Genomic DNA, 24,161 nt, shown 5'->3' on the forward strand with positions numbered 1-24,161 from the left:
AAATTCTGATGAGTCTCATTCTGGATGTGCCTCTGTGCCTGTGCAGCATCATTTTGCTTTCAAAAAGCACATTTTTGTACTATTACGGTAAGTTACAAGGAGGTTAAAGTTTGACCTTCATGAGGTGCAAAAACACAGGGGTCTAAATAAGAATCCATTCTTAAAGGTACAAATTTTAAAGACAATTTTAAATGATTCTCTCCATACTTTTTTGGATTTGCATAAAACTGTTTACATGCAGACTTCCACTCTGTAGGAGGTTGTATTGTGGATTAGTAGCAGATGAAATATGAACATACTGGCATCAAACATTCATAGCATTCTCACCACGTTCTGATCTTCTAGGTCATTTTTGAGGTGACCGCTACCAGGTTTGTCCTTCAAAGGGGTGGGAGCAGCTCGCCCTGGAGCGTTAGGGGATTAGACTGGAGTCGGTGACTGTGTCATGGATTACAGCTCACCTGGATAGCACAAGGCTTCCCACTGTCTGCAGTGTGCAGCTCAGGGATGGCTCAAGACAGAGAACAGATGTGTAGGCTATGATTTCCAGTTTGGTAAGTTTAATCTAGTGGCAAAGAGAATATGAAATATCTGAGAAAAAACAAAACACTTTTTTCATCTTAAAAACCAGTATAAAACATTTTATTGAAATACTGCAACAGAAAGGAAATTAAAAATACATGATCTGACAAACTTGTGTCTCAACTAACCACAATCTGCAGTGTTCATACTGCTTCAGGTAAGGTCGTTGGTCCTACAGGTTAACTAATGATTGGATCCTTGTCTAAATCCCCCCTTGGCGTTTAGAGTAGCTAAAGCTGGAGGATGGTGGAGCTGTTATTGAGCTGCTAAAGCCTGGTTTACTGACGTCAGTCCAAAGTTGCAGGAAGCCCAGGAAGGTGCTGAGCAGGAGACAGCTTTAAACCCAAGTACAAAGTCTACCACAAATGCAACATTTAACTCCAGATACACATTACTTTACTCTTCTCACATATATAACACATCACATTACAGTATATAGTACATCCTTGTTTTTTTTTTATACATAGTAAAATCATGGGATCGATTGAGCTTCAGTAAGAGACTTGAGAAAAAGAGAAAGTCCAACAAATCAGAGAAACAGCTGAAAACTGAGACAAACCCTGAAAGATCCTACAAAGAACAACATTGATTTAATTCCTTTTAGATTAAACACAGCCTGCTCAGCTCGCAGGAAGAAATTCATACATCAACCCGTTCATCAGTCTTTGTCAGGGGCAAAGTCAAGGGATGCTGAGGGAAGCGGATTGCTTCGCTGTTGCGGCGCATGTATGCGTGACCGCTAATGGGGTACCACATCTCGGTGAAGGTTAGGTTGGCCACAGTGATGGCGCAGCGCCCCAGCACCTTGAAGCCTGATTTGCGGTAGAAGGGGATGAGGAAGTCTTCGCACATCAGCACTGCTCGGCGCACGTTGGGCAAGCAGCGGAGATACTGCAGGTAACGCCACATGAGAATGGGACCTTTACCCTGTTGCCTGAAAGTGCGGTGGACAGCCAGGACATGGATGTGGACGGTGGAGCCGCACGGCTTGTGGAGCGTCAGCGCTTCCTGGAATGAAGTAGATAGATAGGCTTTAATAATTACTGGTGATTTTAGTTGTGAAGTGGCGAAAATTGAAAGGATGTCTTACTGTGGTAAGTCTGTCCTGGTCCCACAGAGAGCCGATGATAAACGCCACCAGCCGACCCTCCTCAAACCAGCCCATGGACAGCTCTGGGCACAGTGTGAGGAAGTGACGCACCTCATCCAGGTGGAGGGGGCACTCACCCGACACTGAGATAAATGCTGGGAGGGAGAGAGAAGAGGTGGGGGGTTGGTGGCCCGTGCGCAATAATGGTTTGGCACTACTTTTACGCACGCATGAGACAGCCCAAATCGCTCAATTGACCGACTGAATGTACCCAATACACCAAACAGCGCATAAATTGAAGGAAGGTGTATCACGTGACTACATTCAATAAATTAAATTCGCCACATTTCAACACACATTTATGCAAATACAGTAACAATAACATTTTTTCACTCAGCAAAAGTCCAGAGCAGATTTGTGCGTCAGCATATGACCGGCAGGAAGGATCACTTACCCTCTCGCTCGATTTCAAAGACGCTTATGGCATCCTGCGTGTTGAGCGGTCGGACTTCACTCGCGGGAAGCGTGTGTCTCCTTTGGATTCCGGGCGAAACTGAAGGTGGGGACTGCATAGGTTTGATGAAAGGCTGCGCGCCCACAACTGACATCATACGATACTGCGCTGTTCTTCTCCCCAAAACTTCCTTCTCTGCTCTCCTTCTCTCCTGCTCAGCAGGATCACCTCTGTCGGGCCCTGCGAGGAAGACAGAGGGGTTTGGATCCGTATTTATAGAACAGATCTCACAGCTGTGATTCACCAACTGATTTGCATTTGAATATTTTTAAATGTCAGTGAATGAACTGTGTAGATCCATTTGCTGAACCCTGCAATTAACAGAATCTATTGTTGCCGCGTGGTTATTGCCACTAAAACCAACAAACAGATAATAATTGATGACTCACTGAACCAACAATACTGGCTTATTTTTGGTTTGTTTACAGGGAGGCACGCCGCCCCTGGAGCAGCTGCAGGTGGCACGCGTTTGGTTAAGTGTTTTACCGCGCTTGAATAAACTGCCCAGTACAATAAAGTCTGATAAGAAGCAGATTATAATAAATCAAGCCTACACCTCCTGGCGCCACTCTGTCACCCATCACTTTTCCACTTTCTAAAGCAACAACTTGGCTGTAAGTGATACTTACTGGAAGGTGTTGCGGTTTAAGTTAGTGGAGATTTATGGACTCACTGCTGATACAGCTCTGCGTCTCTCTCGCTGTGCGTCTCACCTGATGCGCGGCAGAAGTCTCTCTTCATTATGGATTATTACTATGAGTCACATGGTGAAGGATTATAGAAGTTGTTTCCACAACTCGGCGCATTACAGACACTTTATCTCCTCAGTCCATGAGCACACACACACACACACACACACACACACACACACACACACACACACACACACACACACACACACACACACACACACACACACACACACACACACACACACACCATCACCATGACTGCTCACTTAAGTAGGTGCTCCAGATAGGTGCAAATATTCAGTCATTTTTATCTCTGGGCTTTTAATGAAATCATGTAAAATGTTTAGAGGTGAAATCTCTCTGTGGTAGAAATACGGGAAAATAGTCATCCAATCTTTAAGTGAACCTAAACTATATTGGCAAAACTATTCACTCATCCATCCTAATTGTTGGATTCAGGTGTTCCAGTCACTTTGATGGTCACAGGTGTATAAACCAAGCACCTAGGCATGCAGACTGCTTCTACAAACATTTGAGAAAGAATGCGTCCCTCTCAGGAGCTCAGTGAATTCCAGCGTGGTACCGTGATAGGATGCCACCTGTACAACAAGTCCAGTCATAAAATTTCCTCACTACTAAATATTCTACAGCGACTGGGAATGACAGTATCTCAGCCATTAAGTGGTCAGCCACATGAAATGACCTCTAAACTTCATGTGGCCTTCAGATTAGCCTAAGAACAGCATGTAGAGAGCTTCATGGAATGGGTTTCCATGGCTGAGCAGCTGCATCCAAGTCTTACATCACCAAGCACAATACAAAGTGGTTGATACAGTGGTGTAAAGCACGCCACCACTGGACTTGAGAGCAGTGGAGACGTGTTCTCTGGAATGATGAATCACTTAATTCCACTGAAAGGAACTCAATGCTTCAGCATACAAGACATTTTGGACAATTTCATGCTCCCAGCATTGCGGGAACAAATTGGGGATGGCTCCTTCCTGTTCCAACATGACTGCACACCAGTGAACAAAGCAATGTATAAAAAATAAAACCTGATAGAGCACCTTTGGCATGAATTCGAGCAGAGACTGTGAGCCAGGCCTTCTCATCCAGCATCAGTGTCTGACCTCACAAATGAGCTTCTTGAAGAATTGTCAGAAATTCCCAGAAACACTCCTAAACCTTGTGGAAAGCCTTCCCAGAAGAGTTGAAGCTTTTATAGCTGCAAACGGTGGGCCGACATCATCAGGAGATAGTTGGGGTGCTGCAAAATATGAAAATGCTAGGTAAAGTAAAAACTGCTTAGAAGCTTGGAGTAAACATACTTCCCACCATTGGTGTTCACAGTTTGGTTTCTGTGGCTTAAAAAAAAATCCTGCACACAAACAGGTGTTCTGTGAGCTGACATTATAAAGTTACTTTGGAGGATTTAAGGGGCAACACAGAAGAAGTGGAGGGGAAAGGTCAGCAAGAGAGTATAAGAAAAACCTCTGCTGAAGTGTGGGAATGCTGATGTATTCAGCTCCACCAAATGCTCCATTCAGATATTGTGCTAAAGAACGGTTTCCTGTATTTAATCTGTTGTAAATGACTTATTGACCTATGATCTGTCAAACATATAAATGATATGAAATCATTTTGAGCTAACAATAACATTCCCGTCACCAGGTAGAAGCTGCAATCAGTTTTTGGCAGAGTGATAACTTTTTTTTTTAAATCTGTCATTTATCCAGGTAAAAAAAAAAAAAAAGGTAATTTCTGTATTTTTCATGGAATCCCTGTAAATATATATAAATATGAATCCTATTGGCAGGCAGGATGTGAAGCAGAAGAAACACACCTGTTGTCACAGCGAACTGTGTATGCAGGCAGGTGCGTGTGTTTGTTCGGGTTTAGTTTAATTTTCTTTCTTTTAACAATTTATAGGGGAGGTGACTATTTTTGTTAATTTCCACACACTTTATATATGAGGCCCATCCCACATCTCAGTGAGGTTAAGATGCATGTGGGCATGAACGAATGGCCTAATATGATATAATGTTATAATGTGTATGTTGTTGTGTTCTAAAATAGATGTTCCATATATGTGTTTTTCTTGTATTTTTTTATATATACTTCTTGGATTTTTCTTTTGCATGAAAATGAAACATTCTGAAAAATGTCACATGCTAATTAAGTCTTGTTATGTCCCCTAATAACACTCTAAAGTTGAAATTTACTACTTTGGAGTTTGAATTTCAAAGTATTTCAATGAGTGCTCCACCCGCACACTGAGCACTGGCTCCCCACAGGGCTGTGTGCTGAGCCCCCTCCTGTACTGCCTCTACACCCGTGACTGCAGTCCGGCCCACAAAAACAACCTCATCGTCAAATTTGCTGACGACACCACAGTGGTCGGGCTCATCTCAAGGAGAGATGAGGCAGCCTACAGAGAGGAGGTCCTGAAGCTGACAGCCTGGTGCTCAGAGAACAGCCTGACACTGAACACCAGCCAGAACAAACAGACTTAAGAACAGTTTCTTCTCCAGAGCAATCACCACCCTGAACTCACACACTCACCCACTCTAACTGTGCAATACCCACATCTCTGTGCAATGTTATATCATTCATACTGAACAATACATCACCCCTATAATGTGCAATATTCATTCACCAAAGTGCAATACTCACCCATCTTCATGTTTATATGTATATACTTATCTATTTTATTTTATTTTTTTAGAAAGTGTGACTTTTTACAGCATGGCACTGAACAGGAGTGGCCCTCCAATCTCATTGTACATCCATCCATCCATTTTCTTCCGCTTATCCGGGGCCGGGTCGCGGGGGCAGAAGCCTAAGCAGAGAAGCCCAGGCTTCCCTCTCCCCAGCCACCTCCTCCAGCTCATCCGGAGGGACCCCAAGGCGTTCCCAGGCCAGCCGAGATACATAATCTCTCCAGCGTGTCCTGGGTCTACCACGGGGCCTCTTCCCGGCGTTGGCATTTTATTCTATATGACTGATATAGTCGCTTTACATTTCTTTGGACTTTAATTACATTTTGTTTCTTTTTTTTTTTTTTTTTTTTTTTTTAAGCCTGTCATGTCTGGTAGATCTTGCAAGCAGAACTGTTATCTGAATGCGTTGTTGTGCCAAACATATTTGCTATTTCAAGATGAGCTCTATAGGTTCTCAATAGGCTCTTCTTGTTGTTGTTTTAACCCTTTATTTTATTTATCTGAGTTATTTTTCCACATACTATGTAACAGCCAGAGCTGACAGGCTGAAGAAGAGGAAAATAAAGAGAGGAAAAAGGGAGAGAGAAAGGGAGCAAAAAAAAAAAAAAAAAAAGGGGAAAGAGCACAAGTCTATTAATCAGATACTTCATCACTTTAACATATAAAAAAATACTATCAATACTTGCAAAAATAAATTTGTGTGTGAAAAACAAAACTAACAAAGCATGTTACGCACACCAACAATTTTGTTGAGTTGTGATTGAGTGGGCGTTTGTGTCTGTGTCATGTTTGTGTCTGTGTCATGGAACGTACTTACCAATGAGGGCAAAACGCTGCAGCTCCACCCATCAGAAGCCAGAGGCAGGTACGGAAAGCCCCCGGAACCCCAGGCCACCAGCAGCCCACCAAGAGCCAGGAAGACCCCCGGCCACTCAGTCCAAAGACAACCGCACACCTACCCCAGCAGACGGGAGAGGGTGGTCTCAGACGGAGCCCCCCCAGTCGAGGAGCGAGGGCTCCAGGGAACCCAAGGCGATGAGAAGCCAGCCCCCCCCCAGCGGCCAGCCCCCTGCACTGGCCGGCGGCAGGGCTCCCGGGCCCACGGCACCCAAGGACCGCCCGACCCTCCACAGAGCCCCCCCCCACGCCGAAGAAGCCAACGCAGCCCCGCACCGCACCCCCAAAGGGGGGCAGGCCAGTACCCACGCCAGAACACCCAGCCCCACCCAGGAACCCCGAGGCACCCCCATCCCAGGGGGGTAGGGGGGAGGAGGCAACCAGCAAGGAGTGGCCAGGAGGCAAGGCACAAGGCCCAGACCCAGGTCCAGCCATACATACAAACACACCCAGACACCCGTGTACACATTTATACACAGATACTCATACATGCCCATACATACTTACCCACACACAGATATGCCATACATACACATTCACTCACCCACCCATACTCACGGAGACGGTGACAAATACACAAAGACACACATTCATCCATAGCTACCCACCCTCTGAAGGCGGGGCAAGTGGAAACCACCCCAGGGCCAACAGCGACCCCAGGACGCCACCAGCCCGGTCCCCAAGGAACCACCCGACCCCTACCCCGGGCGAGACGCAAGAAATCGGGGTGTAAGATGACCCATCCACCCCTCCTCCTCCCCAACTTGTAGGTCTATGTGTTAATGTTTGTGAGTGAATGAGGTGTATAGGGTGCAGTTAAAATTGAGGGGACAGTTATGCCACAAGCGCCAACTGTTGGTCGTCAGCGCTTGCCCACACTGCCCCCCCAAAACCCTCCATGTCTAAAGTGCAAATAAAATTTGGAGACAGACAGTGACGAGGATCCGAGTGGGGCCACCTCAGCGGCCCATCTCATCAACCTCTGAGTAACATGCCTGCCCCAGAGGTCCTATGTGTATCAGGGTGTAAGTGTGTATGTGTTGTGAGTTATAATGACTAAAGTGCAATTAAAACGGAGAGGCAAGTGGTGGTGCAGCTCTCCACGTGGCCTCTCCATCCTACATCTGTGAGTGATGTGTATTCTGTGTGTGTGTGTGTGTGTGTTTGTGTATGGGGAGGGGGAGGGGGGGGGGGGGGGCATATGACCAGGAAAAATCCTGGAAGAAGAGAGCCAGCTGGCCGCTGGCTCAATAGGCACCCCGACCTCCCACACCCCAGCACAGGGCAGGGGGAGGTGAGCCCGGGGCCGCGGTGACAGCATCCCGGAGCACTGCAGCACCCGAGGTTGGCGCCCTCGCCCCCACCGCAGAGGGCGGCCCGCTCCTCCTAGATGCCCATTCACTCAACAATAGACACAAACAGGCGACAGGACATACTGGCCTGGGCATGGAAATGCAGTGCCCAGTCCCCCCCAACCACCCCACCGCGGCCCCATCCCCCACCCCACCCCCCTGCAATGCAGGCACCCCAGGGCCCCAAAAGCGTAGACCGGACATCCCGACGTCAGGCCAACCCACCCCACCCGGCGGCGCGGCCGGGACAGCAGAGGCCCCCCCCGCGCCAAACATTTTGTTTCTGTTAAACTCCACTCCACAAATTGGGTTGCATGTGACCCACAAATAAATAAGTTTGACCCCGCTGGCTTAGATGCTTTGATATGACATCCCTGGTTTGAGTCCTGCTAAACTGTCTTTAGTAAAAGGACAAAAATGGACAAAAACACGGGGAGAGTATTGGGCTCCATAGACTTTAATGCATTATAGAATTCCTAAAGACTCATAAACTGTACACGTCAGGATCATGAGCAAAGGTACAGTTGAGCAGTGTGCAATACTGAGCATTTTGAAATATGAATGGAGTTTGTCTTGTATACAATAGCAGAGATATAAATACAGTTGATGTCTATTGGACTGTTTTTAAATCTTAATAACTCAAAAAGTATAAAAGTTACTGATAAGAAAAGTCATAGCACCCATCTACAAAGAATCCCACACGGCTGACATATCAATCATCATGGCAACATACACGCTGCAGGAAGACGTACATGTCAAAGAAAATCAGGTTTCCACTAATATAATCCATTACAAATGTAAATTTATGATTTTTCTTTATGAAAATACCTTCATGGAAATTAAGCATGGTTCAATATATGAACAGTATATGTGGCATAAATGGGTTTAGAGTTTGTAGAGAGCGAAAAAAGGCACAGAAGAAGAAGTAAGCAAGAGGACACGAGTGCGATTTAGCGCACACGCCAAATAATTACAAGTCAACGCTGACCTACTGTCAAACATAAGAGAAAGCAACGTTTGTAGTGCTGAGGCAACAAAGCAGCTTACAGTCACATTTTATATTCATATGCAAGCAAACAATCCTAGCATAGGACTGGAAAAAAAACAAAGAAACATTATCAGTTCCAGTTCAACTAACAAAACTAAACCGAGTCACATGATGCACGTACTGTAGATGTGTGAAAAAATAGCATCTGCTTTCATTATGATGTGCTCCTTTCAAATAGTGCAGCGCTATTGTGTTAGCATTCTGAACAGCTAAACAGTGGTCCAGCAGAAGATAATCATCATCCAGACAGTCACATGAGCACTCACTGAATTATGAGCTGACCTCGATCAGAAAAAGGGGAACTTATTTCTAATGCGTGCTCAGAGTTGTAAGGCGCTTCTTACAGTCTTAAGTGGAGCGGTGGCGAGAGCTTCGGGGGCCCGACTGCTGGTGTCTGCTAAGGTTGAAAAGAGAGGTCAGGATGGCTTCGGTCATGGTTTGAAGAGGCAATTCAAACAGGGGTTGTTATGAACTTTATGTACTAAAGTGGGTAGAAGGGGTAAGAAGAGGGTCCCTATTTAAGCTGTGAGAGTCCCGGTGTGGCTGCTAGGGCTGACTGAGGGAGAGCAACGGTTAAGGCGTCTTTTCTTCTACTCCGTTTGTGGCGCCGGGGTCTCATTGGCATTGTTGTCAGTGATCTTGTTTTCCAGCTCATCATCGGACAGGAGGTCCAAAGAAGAAGTTCCCTCTACCTGCAGCGGACGTCTGCCTGAGCGACTGGAGGAGAAGCTGATGGGGCCACCACGCCTGTGGGGGGGGGAAGTGGAGCAGAAGTGAGAGGAGGGAACTGACAAGAAAAAAGGCAGAGAGGAGTTCAAAAGGAAAACGTTTGCTTTTACAGACAAGTAAGTTAACTCCTTGGTTCTAAAAAACAAACAAAAAATAAACAAATGTGTGATGGTAGACACCTTTTCCCTCCCCACTGTACCTGAGACGATTCTTGAGCGTGTGCACCTCACGGCTCAGGCCCTCGCTGGCCTCAGTGGCGTCATCCAGCTCTCTCTGCAGCTTCCTGCGTGCAGCGTTGGCCCTCGTGGCCTCCTCTTCAGCCTCCTCCAGCTGCCGCTTCAGCTGCTTCATACGGGAGTTGGTTTTTTCTGCCTTCACACACACGGACACACAAGACATACAGCTGTTGTTAAGCCGAAGCTGAAAACACACACAGTGACTGATAAATGCAGCTTATTTCCTGCACAGGGATTCTGCGGCAGCAGTGACGGACATACTTGCTCTTTAAACTGGTCGGCGTGGCGGCGCTCATCCTCCACCTGCATGCAGACTTCTTTTAGCTTCTTCTCGGTCCTTCTCACAATCTTGTTGGCTGCCGCTCGCTCCCTTCAGTGGAGAAGATAGTTTAACATTTTGTAACTGTTCTTAAACAGGATTAAGCAGAATGTTCATTATTTTAAGCAAGAAGAGCGATGCAATAATTTCTCACCTTGCCTCCTGCTCCAGCTGTTCTTCCAGCTGTGCTATTTTGGCCTCCAGGGCAGTGATGGAGGCCTTGAACCTGTTCTTCACAGAACCCTCCAGCTCGCCGAGCTTGGCCCGCAGCTCCTTGTTTTGACGCTCCAGTTGCTGGCGAGCATTTTCGCTTTTTTGAGCTGTGCTGCGCTCTGAATTCAACTCTGTAGTCAGAGTGTCCACCTGAGGGAGAGTGAAAAAGGTGCAGTAAAAAATCTTCAGTGGTTAGCAGTGAATGCGAAACATTGATGTGGTAACTCACTAATTAAGAATTCCTAAGGCTCAGTAAACATAGTATTAGTCCTCCAATGAAGGCAAGGATGAATAAAGACACAGTTCTGTTACAATATGACACCAAACCTGCATGGTTGTCTTTCTGAAGCGGTCATTGAGTAGCTCCATGTTGCCCTGTTCCTCTTCCAGCTCCTCCTCCAGCTGGGCGATGCGAGCCTCCAGCCTCCTCTTCTCATCCATCAGAGCAGACCTGACACAGCGAGGAAAATAAGGTGCCCATGAAAAAGTGGAGCAGTGGAAATATGACTACATTAATGTATACATTTTTTCTCCTCAGGAATTTGTAGAGGGGTGGATGATATGAAGTGAAAATACTTCTTGTCAAAATCAAAAGAAATCCCAGATAAGACGAGGAAAAAGGTGATTAAATTTATCAGTCTGGGAATGATTACAAAGATATTTCCAGGATGCATAATGGAAGTTTTTGGAGAAATGTAGATGAATTGGAACAAAAGTGTTGATGGCTTACCCTCAGAGTCACAAAAGATCACAGAAAAACATTAAAGGAACCACAGACCTCTCTAACCTCAGTAAAGGTCAGTTAAACCACTATCCTGGAGATGTGGGCCAAAAATGGCATCCATAGATTAGCATGGTGAAAACAGAGCTAACCCAGAAGAACAAGATGGCTTATTATGAATTTTGATTAAACACCTCAATGGCCCTCATTCTTTTTGGGAGAATGTTCCACGGACTGATGAGCTGAAACTTGAATGAGTGGGTGGAGGGAGTCAGGAGGACAGTTATGAAGGGCAGTATTGGATTTGAGCTGCAATGCCCAGACATGGTTAAAATAGCTGAATCTTAATTTGCTGAATCAGCTTAAACAGCTGAAGAAGACAAAAAAAAAATAATTGAAAAGCAAAACAGCTCAAATTCTCAATGAAATTGAATTTAAATTGCTGAATAAGTTTATCCATCCATCCATCCATCCATCCATCCATCCATCCATCCATCCATCCATCCTCTTCCGCTTTTCTGGGGCTGGGTCACAGCAGAGACTTCTAAACAGAGAAGCCCAGGCCTCCCTCTCCCCCAGCCACTGAAAAAGGCAGGAGTACATTTGACAAGTGGTAAGATTTTTTTTCCACAAATAACCAATTTTTCCTTGTCAAAGTAAATTTTTAGCATTTCATGTTTAATGAAAATTATATAAAGATGAATTTATTTTAAGGTATTATTATCCATGATATATATTGGTGGATTCCCAAACTATAAAACCATGTCAATCATTTTATTAAAGATTAGACTTATTAGCTAAACTGGACCATTCTGTCCAAAATGGCTGCTATGGGGCAAAGTGAGCGAAAGGCCAGGGGGTAAGTTGAACCAGTGTTTAAACTGAATTGAACCCCTGCCAAAAGCCAATAACTGTCAGCCATATTTTTTCACATTGCAGAAGAGCTATTATGCTAAGAATGTATAAAATTCACCACAAAACGAGAAATAAAATTTCTACACCGGATTTTTAAAATCCAGAATTAAATGTTTTTAAGCACTTAAATGAAATCGGATAACGGTTCATTTTTTTTGTTTTCCATTTGTTTTTGACAAATTAAAAAAAATGGGAAATGGCTCATTTTTCATTTTTGGTTTACCAATTTTGAAATGGTAATCACGAAACAAGTCGTTTTCTGATTTTTGTTTTCCGATTCCTAAATGAAAATCCATTGGCCGGAAAGTACACGGACCATTTACACCCTCACCCTAAAGATATTGTTTATCAGTGGTAAATAAAAGAAAATCAAACCGTACCCAGCTGGTTTTGTGTTGTTTCAGGTAACCTAAATTGAAATGGCTTTGTCTGGATTTTTTTTTTTATGTCTGTTTTAATACTGGAAAAAAATAGACGGGTCACTTTACCCTGTGAACTGGTTCAACTTACCCCGTGCCTGGGGCAAACTGAGCCACTGGAAAACTTTTTTTTGTGATGTCATATTTCCAAGGCTGTTTGTTATAGACTCATTCTTATAATTTCATTTGTTAGACAACAATCCAAATTATAAGTTGATGTTTTCATTGTACTTGTCATTTAATTTTGTCTGTAGAACCCAAAAAAGTAAAAAGTGGCTCATCTTAGCCCACTCTCCCCTAACGCTTTAATTACTGCCACCTTAAAAGCCTGTGGTACATAGCCAATAGGGGAACAGAGCAGAAACACACACACAAAAAGAAAAGGAGCTGAAATTCTTCAGTGGATGATGATGGGTTGAAGCTTTCTCCATTCATTTCAAATGAAAAAATAAAATTCATAAAATGTGAAATATTTTTAAAACAGATGGATCTGCTGACAGAAATTAAAATGTGGTCATGAGGTTGAGGCTAACTTACTTCCCAGAGGTGCTGTTTGAGATTTCATCTTGCAGCTCGTCCCGCTCCTGCTCCGCGTGGCGCCGTCCCCTCTCAGATGCTGCCAAGTCCTGCAGAGCAGGAAAAAAAAAGTCTATCAGCACCTCTTAGTGCATCATCTAACATTATGAGGGACCGCTGAATGCATAACTGCTGTAAACTGTGAATCTACCCCCTTCAACTCAACAAATATCCCAAAAATGTCTGAATTTCAGGTTTTCCTGACCTCGTGTAGCTGCACGATCTCCGCCTCCAGGCTCTTGAGTTTCTTCTCATTTTCCTTAGAAATGGCAAAAATATCGTCTCTGGAAGCTCGGGTGTCTTCCAGCTCCCTCTGGTAGTCTTTCATTTGGGCCTGAAAGAGACAACATAAAGACGTGACTGGAGAATAATGTATGAATTATAGCTGACACAAACACATGAATAAAATCTGCACCTGTAACTTGCGCAGCTGTTTGATGGCTTCGTCTCGAGCCTTGTTGGCTCCTTCTATGTGACTCTCTATGTCCTTCAAGTCCATCTCTAGCTTCTTTTTAGCAGCAACAGCCAAACCTCTTTGCTTCCTCTCATCCTCCAACTCCGCCTCCATTTCTCGCACCTGGAAGGAGGCATTACAAATAATTAGTGTGGAAATTATAGGAAACGTACCACTTACAGCATAATTACTTGGCTGTAAGTTTAATTTGCACCTGCTTGACCAGTGCTCTCTTCTTCTCATCGTTCTGATCGTCCCGGCCCTGAAGGTCTCTCTCAAACTGGGCCTTCATGGCCTGCATGTTGACCTCCAGGCGCAGCTTAGCATCCTCTGTGGCCTGCAGCTCGTCCTCCAACTCCTCCAGCTGAGTCTTCATCTCCTCCAGCTGCTGCTCCAGAGTACGTTTCGATTTCTCCAGCTCATGAACCTGATATTTGTGTGAGAAAGAAGGGGTGAGTGGAAAAAAAAACAAAACAAATGGTAATGCAGACTTAAAATGTTCTCTTTTGAAACATAAAAGACTGTCAGAGCATTGTGCCACTCACATTCTTGCCCACGTCGTCCTTTGAGCTCATTAGATCTTCCATTTCAGCACGGAGCTGCTTGTTGATCCTCTCCAGCTCCTCTTTGGCTTCCAGTGCCTCGTCCAGGGCTCTGGCCATGGACAGGGCTTTGGTCTCCTTCTCTCTGGCCTCAGCTTCAGCACGGTCACGCTCCTCAGCGTAACGAGCTGAGATGCTCTTCTCCTCAGCCAGCATCTACAGAGAGCATTAATATGTTGGTAGAAAATTAAATAGTGACTTCTATAACACCTTATCTTTAAAACGAAAGACCACCCGGTTCTCACCTGGTCAAACTTCTTCTGTTTCTTCTCCAAGTTGGAGACGATCTGTCTCTGGTGATCCAAGTCTACAGTTAGATCGTCGAGCTCCTGCTGGAGACGGGTCTTGGTCTTTTCCATCTTTTCAAAAGCGATTGTCTTCTCTTCCAGACGCTGGTTGGACAGTTCCAGGTCCTTCTGCAGCTTCTTCTTCGTCTCCTCCAGGCCTTCGATTGTTCCAACATCATCTTCAAGCTTTTTCTTGCTCTCTGACAGCTAATCCACACACACAAAAGGAATCTTAATAAAACTGAAAATAATGTTACTTAAAAGTGTTTCCTACAGCAGAGATCATGTCCTACCTGAGCCTGTAAGGTAAACATCTGCTTCTCCAGATTCTTGCGAGCCTCCTCATCCTCCTCCTGCTGTTCCTGCAGAGTGTTTTTTTCCTCTTCCAGCTGCCGAATTCTGCTGCTGAGGTTTAGTTTCTGACGCGTCTCCTCCTGGAGCAGCTCCTAATAATAATGAAAATGGGTCCAGTTTTTAATCTTATCTTGAGGATAAAAGGTCCACTTCTTAAAGACCATTTAATAACTACTATGGATTATATACATAGTAATGGTGGAGGGGTGTGGGATGGAGCCTGTCCCAGCTGCCATAGGGCATGAGACGAGGTACCCTCTAGACAGGTCGCCAGTCTGTCTCAAGGCTAACACAGAGAGACAGACAATCATTCACTCTCATGCCTGTGGGCAATTTAGAATTAATCTAACCCCACATTAACCTAACCTAATGTGGGAGGAAGCCAGAACCCATGGGGAGAACAAGCAAGCTGCACACAGAAAGGTCCTGGTGGATGACTTTCTTTCTGTGAGGCTACCGTGCTGCCCCAGTTGTAGAGTCCAAGAATCCTCTTTAATATCAGAGATCCTGCACATTACCTGAGTGTCTTGCAGTTGACTCTCTAGCCCAGTGACATCTTTGGCCAACTTGATCCCCTTCCTCTCTGCATCTTCCAGCATGGTAGACACATTGTCCAACTCGGTCTGTATGAAGAGGTGAAAACCAGATTATATGTTTTAGTCTAATGTTGAAGTCATGCTACGACTGAACACTACTTTCTGTTAAAATCTGTTAAAACATCTGCCCCTCACCTGCAGTTTGTGTGTGCGCTCAGCCAGTTCTCCCTTAGCCCTCTCTCCTTCGGTGACCCTGGCCATGAATTCTTGCAGCTGAGCCTCCAGCTTCTTCCTCTTGTGTTCGGACTCTTGCTTCGCCTGCTGCAGGGTCTTGACCTCACTGGCTAGCTCCTTGTTGGCAGTCTCTTGGCTCTGTTTGGTCTTTTCCAGGTTAGCCTTGAACTACATAAACATTAGTGTTATGAAATGACAGAGGAGCACCTTCAGTGACTTCTAAATCCGTGATATTAGACTGTTCTGTTGACTGTGAAAAGGTCAGCTACCCTCTTGGCCTGCTCGAGCTGTTCAGACAGCTCTTCTAAGACAGTGGCATGCCTCTGTCGCATCTCCTGGATCTGAGCCTCGTGGTTTTTAGTCTCCTCCTCTATGGCTTTCTTCAGCTCTGCAACCTCCTGTTCACGCTTGGTCCTACAGAGAACATAACAAGCTCTCCAAAATGCACCACTATTTAAAATACAGGTGAGACAAATGTAGCATACGGTACCTGAGCTCCTGCTGGGCTGCAGTTGTATCGAGGGTGTCCTCCAGTTCAGTCTTGAGGGCCTCGAGCTCCTCACTCAAGTCCCTCTTGAGTTTCTCAGCCTTGTTCCTGGCCTGTTTCTCAGACTCGAGGTCCTCCTGCAGCTCAGACAGCTGGGCCTGCAGCTCTCTAACCTGCTTCAGAGCATTGTTCTTCTGGCTCACCTCTTCCTCACCCCTGAAATCAAAGCAGTTACAACATTGTGGCTATAATAAAAATAACACAGTACCTCTGGAGATATATGACAGCCTCAGTGTTCCACTAAAAATAAGAAACCATCTCAACTATTCTATCAGCACTAGAAACGTTTTCAATCATTCCACAATGTGTTTTTTCTCTTACCTCAGCCTCTTTAATTATAAAACAGAGAAAACATTGATTTAATGTAAGATGGTTTAATGCAACACTCAATTATTCTGAATGCCAAGTATGACATAAATATCTCTCGATTTATAGTTTCAGTGCTTATTCAGATTTCTCCTTGCTCATCATAGTGCTGCCGTGTTTTTAAATAAACTATTGGTCAAAAACATAAAAGACACATTAAGTCCATTGAATGAACTCGTGTTGTTACGGAAAGTCTCCAGCGTGTGGCAGCAGAGGAAGGCTCACTGTTGATTCTAATTAAAAGAGCTGTATGAATGTAGCATGATCTCACACTTATAAATGACCATTAATACCTCACAAATAACAATCCTGCAGTCGCACACTCCACACACATTCCAGTGCTGTGAGAGTAGGTTAATAAACAGCAGGCGGTGCCAGGTCACAAAGCAGAACAACAAAAAGATAATTCTCACAATAAGACCACTGTTGCACACAGCTCTGCAGTGTTGGGAAACTCATAAAATGCTCCATATAAAATGGTTGTTGTGAATGTTTCCAGTGTGCTGACTGCTTCGTAATGCTATGCAACACTTATCTCACCATGACTCTCATCACCTCAGAGCTTCTATGACTCTGAAACCCATATTTAGCTCAGTTTCTTGAACTGATTTCATCAGGTCTCATTCTCCTCTGCAGCTGTGCTACTATATCCTACCTCGTCTGCATCACCTGCTGCTCCTCTTCCTTCTTGCTCATCTGCACTTTAAATTCTTCTATCTGGGACTGCAGCTCTGATATCTGGTCCTGGAAGTCGGAGGTCTCCCCATCCAGCTTCCTCTTAGCCTTTTCTAGCTCCTGCCGTGTCTTCTCCTCTTTCTTCAGCCTCTCTAATTATGAAACAGAGCAAACATTGGTTTAATGTAAGACGGTTCTTTTCACTTTGGTGTGGTAGAAGTTATAGTTGTGGTAGATGCTGTAGTTCACTTGTTTACCCTCCAGGTCGACCATCATCATTTCCTGCTTGTTTTTGACCTTTCCCAGGTTCTTGGCCTTCTCTTCTTCTTCAGCTAGCATCGAGGTCATCTCATTGATTCTGTCCTCGAGCAGCTTCTTCTCCTAAAAACGAAAAGAGACACACACACACCTTAATGGACAGCTAGCATCCCGGCTCAAAACTCACATGTAACACCCTTTTCCATCCAGACTTTTAGACCCTTCTCCCTCTCACTTTGTGGAACTTGGAGTTCTGGTCCTCCAGTAGCAAAATGTCCTCCTCATATTTCTTCATCTTAGCTTCGGCCGTCACTTTCTCCAGCTGCAGCTTCTGCCTGGCACCCTCCTCCTCATCCAACTGTTCTTCCAGGTCCTATGCACAGCAGCAAACACAATAAGCATATTTTTGTACTCAGTAAGGAGCTAAATTTTTAGAATATACTTGTTTTATTGGCATCCCCTACTGTTACATAAGCAATTCAGAGACAAATAATGTTTTGTCGCATCACTGTTGATTCCCATTGTTAAATAATGTTCTACCTGCATTAATGCCCTGCAGGCATACCTGGATATGGGACTGCATCTTTTTCTTCTCATTCTGCAACTCCTGGGACCTCTCTTCTTCTTCCTCCAGCCTGGACTCCAGGTCGTGGAGGATCTCCTCCAGCTCTTGTTTCTTGGAAGCAAGACGAGCTCTCATCTCCTCGGCCTCTGCAAACAGCTCTGTCTCTGCTTGCAGCTGCTCCGCTAGGATGTTCTTCTCTTCCACCAGCTACACATCAAGAACAAATGCGTCAATTATACACCTTAAAGAGGCCAATATTATTGTTAACATTTCATGGTATTGCTTAAGCTGTAACTAACCTGCTGATGTTTTCTCTCCATCTCCACCAGCTCTCCCTCCACCTTCATCTGCTTCTCCTTCACTTTGACCAGCTCTTCATCCTTAGCCTGCAACTCCTCTTCCTGCCTGGTCACCTGCAGCAGGGGCTTCACCTGCAGGTACACATGAACAGTAGAAGCGATACTGGAAGGGAATCCAGTGGCTACTGACTATACTGTAAATCTGTAAATAATTATCTCTACTGAAAAATTACAGTTACACACCTTAGTGAAAAGTCTCCACCACTGCCAGTGACGCAGCTTCAAGTATGCGGCGCAGTTCCTCTGGAGAACCTTTAGCGCACTGAGCTGCTGTTGCTTCTTAGCAAAGGCCCTGAAGTAAACAGAGAAGAAAAGGAGCGAGACTGAGTGAGATCACAGTAACACTTTTGGATCAAATATATAGAAACATCCCTGTTTCGACTGAAGGTTCAGCATATTTCAAATGCAAACAGCAACGATAAAACAAACCCTTACTTGCGTGCCAGATATCCTCGACAGACAGCCTGGAAGTAAATGATGATGTCTGTGATTTTCAGGTCCCTCTCTTCCTCTAGGTGGGCCAGGACTCCGGCCCTGAAGAAGATCTTACTCTGGCCGATTCGGAATAGGTTTCCGTCCAGCTCCAGGGCTTGAATCTACCATAGAGTGGGAGATGAGGTGAAGTTGTGTTTGAAATGGGAGTAACAGTGTTTTCTGTTTAGATATAATCCTTTAATAACAGGTGACTTTTACTTCTTAGACTGCTGTTTGTAAAGATAAACCTCGTGAATTTGGATTGGTCCTTACCATTCTCTCACAGGCCTGCTTGCCATCCATGAAGCCCTTGGGAATGGCATTAGGAGTGAGGATCTCATACCTTTATACAAAGCACAAAAAATAAGCACATTTACAGAGTGCAAACCACTTCTAAGAGCCATATACACTCGCCGGCCTGTTCAACTTCTCGTTAATGCAGATATCTACTCAGCCAATCACATGATAACAATCCAGTGCATTTAAGCATGCAGACATGGTCAAGACAACCTGCCGAAGTTAAAACTGAGCATCTGAATGGGGAAGAAAGGTGATTTAAGGGAGTTTGAACGTCACATGGCTGTTGGTGCCAGCCATGCTGGTCCGAGTATTTCAGTAGCTGCACACAACCCTCTCTAGGGCTTACAGAGAATGGTCTGAAGAAGAGAAAATACCTTGTTGATGTCAGAGGTCAGTAATTCAAATAACCACTTGTTGCAACCACAGTATGCAGAAGCCTGCCTTGTATCATCAGCTCAGGCTTCTCTTGGCACACTTTGGGCACAGCCTACCTGAGTATTATTGCTGATCATGTCCATCCCTGTATGACCACAGTGTACCCATCTTCTGCTGCTCGTTCCAGCAGGATAATGCTCACAAAACTCAAATGATCTCAACCTGGTTTCTTGAACGTGACAGTGAGTTCACTGTACTCACATGGCCTCCATAGTCACCAGATCTCAATCAAATAAAGCTCCTTTGGGATGTGGTGGAACGGGAGATTCACATTATGGATGTGCAGCTGACAAATCTGCAGCAACTGTGAGATGCTGTCATGTTAACATGGACCAAAATCTCTGAGAGATGTTTCCAGCATCTTGTTGAATCTCTACTATGAATAATTAAGGCAGCTCTGAAGCCAAAAGGGGGCCCAATCCAGTACTAGCAAGGTGGACCTACTAAAGTGGCCAGTGAATGTGTAATATAAATCACACTGTTTGTAGTTGTCTGTCTCTCTGTGTTTTCCCTGTGACAAAATGGTGACCTGTCTGGTGTGTACCCCACCTTTCACCCAGTGGCAGCTGGAGAGGCTCCAGCACCCCACAAACCTGAATTGGACAAATGTTTAAGAAAATGGATGACTGGATGCATTTATGACTAATTTGATTCCCAAAAGTGCACGACGGTGTTTTTTTTTTTTTTTTTAAATCAAAGTTGAAAAACTGAGGGAGAGATAAAAAAAAAAAAAAATCACCTCTGTCTGAACTCTTGGAAGACGATGCGGTTGGGGAAGCCCTGTCTGCAGATACGGATCCCCTCAAGCACACCGTTACACCTCAGCTGGTCCAGAACCAGGTGAGGGTCCAGCTTACCAGCCTGGTAAAGCAAGGAGAGGGAAAAAAATAAGATCGAGAAAAAAACACGAGAGCAAGAAAAACATTATGTAAAACTGTATAAATATAATTATTTGTATTTGGAGTTAAGTGAAATCTGTTTCCATGACACTGCAGTGCATGTGTCCTCTTCTTTAACCTAAACTATCAGTGATTCTTGCTACTACCTGTACCCAGTGCAGCCAGTACAAATGCATCTCATCCCAGTGTAAGCATAAATGAGTGAAAACATCTATTAACAATCCCACAGAATGTGCACATCTAGTGGTAGTGATGCACACTGAATGTATGACGGTTAGATCTTCAGACTCACCCTTTTTTCATGGTTGGGGATGATGCAGCGGACAAAGTTGGGATTGGTGTTCCTCAGTGTGGCCATGAGCTTGGACAGCTGCTCCTTGTACAGCTGCCCCACAGTGCGGAACATGCCCTTCTTGGTCTTGTAGGCAGCACCGAATGCTGTCTCATTCATTCCTGCCACCTGGTCCAGACCCACAATCCGGTCAACTGGTCATATGAAAATAGTTGAAGAGGAATACGGATAACTGGATTAATGAATGAATCCACACGTAGCTGAATCGCCTTTTCTGGGGATGGGCTTATTGATAGATAAGTTGTGCTTTTTTACATGAAGAGAAAAGAGAAAAGCCAGCAAATTATTTTATGTGTATTTAAATCTAATTTAATGTTCATCAGAACATGTTGAAGAAAGAAAGTTGAAATGTGTTCAACTCAGCAGGGTTTGCTCTTTTCTGTTTTTTATAATAAAGCATGAAGTCAGACAACATTGTTACACCAGCTGTGAGCGAAGACCATTTCAGCCAGTTACTCTTAAATGCTTTTAAAACAGGATCTACCAGATTTAATTTCACACAGCAGCACTAATACACTTGAAATGACCTATGGAAATACCATCCATACATTAAAATGTAGATAAAAAATGGGGGTATGGTGGGGAATAAGAAAAACTAATATTCATTTTTTTCTGCTGAGTTAGATCTAGGTATAAATGACTCAAGAGATTTTTTTTTTTGTGTTAATTTTTGGACAAAATTAATTAATATACAATCACATGTCCTGCTTTGGGTGTAGCCTGGTGGTTTTAATTTATATATTTTAATATATGGTGACACTTGGCTGTCACTTAACAAAGAAAAAGGAAATTCCATTTAAAAAAAGAAACAATATATCATACATTTGATACACTGTATAACATTGTATCAATGTTACACAATGTATCAAATGTATCAAATGCACTTCCCACTGCAAAGACATTTACAAAGCTGATTTTTTAAAAGTCTTTTCTTACACCTGTTGTTACTTGCAGTCTGGTTCTTTCCTGCCCTTGCTTTTAGATTACAGCACAGCTTAGTGAGTTAACAGTGTGAAACCATTATTAGATGACTGTACGTGATAAAGGGCCTCGAGCTCCTCACTCAAGTCCCTCTTGAGTTTCTCAGCCTTGTTCCTGCCCCCCCCCCCCCCCCCCCCAAAAAAACATCTTCTTTCATAGATAATTTTTAAAATCCAGGCTCATAATCTGGTCATCTAAAGCTAAACATTGCCAGAGATAACAGCAGTGCTAAAAATCTCATGTGTATAAGCAATTACAGACACACTTCTACTGACTTTTTTTATTCTGTTAAAACTACATTAGAACAGTTGAGCTACCTGATGTCATTTTTTAAAAACTTTAGATTCACACACAAAAAGAAAAATACCCCCAAAGTGATTTATGACTGCTGTTTCTTTCAATCTGCTGCTAGTTTTCATGTTCATGTGAAAGTGACTGCACAGTAATTGAAATACTTTTTTTTAAAAGCAGTGGACTGTTAATCACTGATTCTTGTGAGTAATAAGATTGACTGGCTTTAGCAGGTATTTGTCCTTTTGAAGTGTTGACACTGATTCTGAGACTAGAGCCTGAATCAGCTAAATGCCTCCATCTGACCAGGTATATACTCACTAACAACATTCAGTGTCTCAGATTTTCACCATTTGTAAAATAAGCCTGTTTTTCATTGTGTGACTTCACAAGCAATAGATGTAGGAGCAACTGCCGTGTCCGTACACCGCCTTCATCAGTAGCAGAAGGGGCATTTTAAGTATGAGAGGTTTTAGAGCCATGCAAAGCCAGAGGAGAGCTATTAGGACAGGTGCACAGTGCAGTCATGACAGGACAGGAAACCAATGAGACCGCCAGTGCAGAGCATGACAGCAGCAAGTGGTACACAAAGGTTAAGTGTTACTATCATTCACCTGGAGCTTCATGGAGCCCAGACACATTGTCATAGAAAGAGGCTCTCTGAAACGTCTGAATGTCTACAGCAACAGAGACACAGACAGAAGGCAGGAGCGTGAGAGAGGAAAAAGAAAGCAAGCATGCAAACACACGCACACACCATTCACACTCTCACAAACATACAAAGTTTCACAGCATTGATTAGCTGTTAATAAAAAAGACGGAAGAAGACAGAAGAGTAAATATCAGTGCATCCACTGCAGTATTACAGAATGAGTGTATTTATTACCAAAGCCGTGTTATCAAGCTTCTCATTAATCAGTTAAGAAAGTCTTAAATCCATAAAATCAGAATAAAGATTATAAGGGCCACAGTTACCACCTGAAACATTAACAGTGCATTAATTTACTGGTGTAAAATATGCAGTTTTAGCAATAAATGTGTCATTCAGATCTGAAAAGCGAGGGCGCTGGCTGTGTTTTAACTCACTTATACTTCATGTTTTTACTGGCAAAATCTATCCCCACATTAGGAAACTCATAAAACACACCGCTGGCTCTGAGAGGAAGTGTGAAAGGAGAGAAAGTGCATTTTCCTTCATTAAAAATGACATTCAGTGAGTTACAGCGTGTCACATTGAACCTCACGGTGTGTAACGTCTGTCTGGGTTGATGCTGATAAATGCAAAGATGATTATACAACAGGAAAGTACACATAAATATACTTTGTACCGGTGAAAAACTTAATGAGCTTTTACAGGCCAAGAAAAACTGCTAAATGTTTACCATCTTTCCAGAGCTCGGCCACAAACTTGTCAGTCGACTGGTGCAGCAGCGTGGCTACATTGTCATTCAGAGGATCCATGTTCTTCATAAGCCATTCATCAGCTTTATAGTCCACCTAAACAAACACAGCATTGTTTTAGCACAAAAACGCTTTCAAGTGTTTTTATACATGTAAAAAAAATGAAAAATGAGAATACTATAAGGGCTGTGACCTGCACCTAAAAAAACCCACGCAGGAAAAACAAAACAACCACGCACCAAATCAGGCTTCATTTATGCAAATTTGGCTACATGCCATTCATTCTCTTTTCTGTCTTTTATCTTACACCTCAGTGGAACCTTATAAATAATAAAAGGCTTTCAAAATCCACCCTCAGAGGGTTGGATTTCAGGCTCTGATTAACTGCCTCTGCTCTGTTGCTTCATCTGTCTGCAATCTTAAGTGACAGCTAGAGCTGGTGCTAGAACTGTTTCCAAATACCGCGCTGCAGTTGTGCTGTGTGGGTCTGTCTCAGACCGCATACTGATATAATACTGCAAGAATCACTGTTGGATTATACCTGCATATTGCATTTGACTGGCAGCACAGTCGGGAATCACAGAACCACAGTTGGGTTGGATTTAGTCTCTGAAACAGGATAATGACTTGTATGTATTTTTCCCGATATGTGACATACTACGTACAGTGGAACATAACAAGTAAATTACACGCCTGGCGACCTAACATGAAGAACCCAAGAGCCGCATATGGGTTTAATCAAAATCCAGGAAAAGCAAACTCACTATG

At 43.9% G+C, this 24,161-nt stretch overlaps 2 protein-coding genes across 5 annotated transcripts in view; both read right to left on the reverse strand.

The window, feature by feature from the left end:
- Window positions 1-1,042: 1,042 nt before the first annotated feature.
- LOC115785119 (serotonin N-acetyltransferase-like) lies at window positions 1,043-2,926 on the reverse strand. The gene is made up of 4 exons (XM_030736593.1): window positions 2,816-2,926; window positions 2,127-2,366; window positions 1,673-1,827; window positions 1,043-1,590 (listed from the first exon to the last, which is right to left on the reverse strand). Exons 2-4 carry the CDS (start codon window positions 2,281-2,283, stop codon window positions 1,222-1,224), a joined length of 681 nt encoding a protein of 226 aa, XP_030592453.1. The 5' UTR covers window positions 2,284-2,366; window positions 2,816-2,926; the 3' UTR covers window positions 1,043-1,221.
- Window positions 2,927-9,252: 6,326 nt separating this feature from the next.
- Window positions 9,253-24,161, reverse strand: part of LOC115784889 (myosin-10-like) — a 58,083-nt gene continuing 43,174 nt past the window's right edge. For 3 of the 4 annotated variants that reach the window (XM_030736279.1, XM_030736278.1, XM_030736281.1), the window contains 27 exons: window positions 23,375-23,489; window positions 20,661-20,854; window positions 20,209-20,330; window positions 19,008-19,077; window positions 18,696-18,856; window positions 18,444-18,552; window positions 18,201-18,332; window positions 17,902-18,108; window positions 17,572-17,709; window positions 17,336-17,459; window positions 17,059-17,230; window positions 15,981-16,193; window positions 15,760-15,904; window positions 15,452-15,658; window positions 15,239-15,343; window positions 14,660-14,812; window positions 14,325-14,573; window positions 14,023-14,235; window positions 13,692-13,904; window positions 13,439-13,600; window positions 13,229-13,357; window positions 12,985-13,073; window positions 10,720-10,843; window positions 10,334-10,542; window positions 10,122-10,230; window positions 9,824-9,996; window positions 9,486-9,642 (listed from right to left, as the gene is read on the reverse strand). In XM_030736279.1, the coding sequence (XP_030592139.1) occupies window positions 9,486-9,642; window positions 9,824-9,996; window positions 10,122-10,230; window positions 10,334-10,542; window positions 10,720-10,843; window positions 12,985-13,073; window positions 13,229-13,357; window positions 13,439-13,600; window positions 13,692-13,904; window positions 14,023-14,235; window positions 14,325-14,573; window positions 14,660-14,812; window positions 15,239-15,343; window positions 15,452-15,658; window positions 15,760-15,904; window positions 15,981-16,193; window positions 17,059-17,230; window positions 17,336-17,459; window positions 17,572-17,709; window positions 17,902-18,108; window positions 18,201-18,332; window positions 18,444-18,552; window positions 18,696-18,856; window positions 19,008-19,077; window positions 20,209-20,330; window positions 20,661-20,854; window positions 23,375-23,489 (4,194 nt within the window). Of the gene's footprint in view, window positions 9,643-9,823; window positions 9,997-10,121; window positions 10,231-10,333; window positions 10,543-10,719; window positions 10,844-12,984; window positions 13,074-13,228; window positions 13,358-13,438; window positions 13,601-13,691; window positions 13,905-14,022; window positions 14,236-14,324; window positions 14,574-14,659; window positions 14,813-15,238; window positions 15,344-15,451; window positions 15,659-15,759; window positions 15,905-15,980; window positions 16,194-17,058; window positions 17,231-17,335; window positions 17,460-17,571; window positions 17,710-17,901; window positions 18,109-18,200; window positions 18,333-18,443; window positions 18,553-18,695; window positions 18,857-19,007; window positions 19,078-20,208; window positions 20,331-20,660; window positions 20,855-23,374; window positions 23,490-24,161 lie in introns of all 4 variants that reach the window. The other variant, XM_030736280.1, reaches the window with a different exon arrangement.

The sequence above is a fragment of the Archocentrus centrarchus genome, chromosome 8 (genome assembly GCF_007364275.1).
Source record: "Archocentrus centrarchus isolate MPI-CPG fArcCen1 chromosome 8, fArcCen1, whole genome shotgun sequence".
Lineage (NCBI taxonomy): Eukaryota > Metazoa > Chordata > Actinopteri > Cichliformes > Cichlidae > Archocentrus > Archocentrus centrarchus.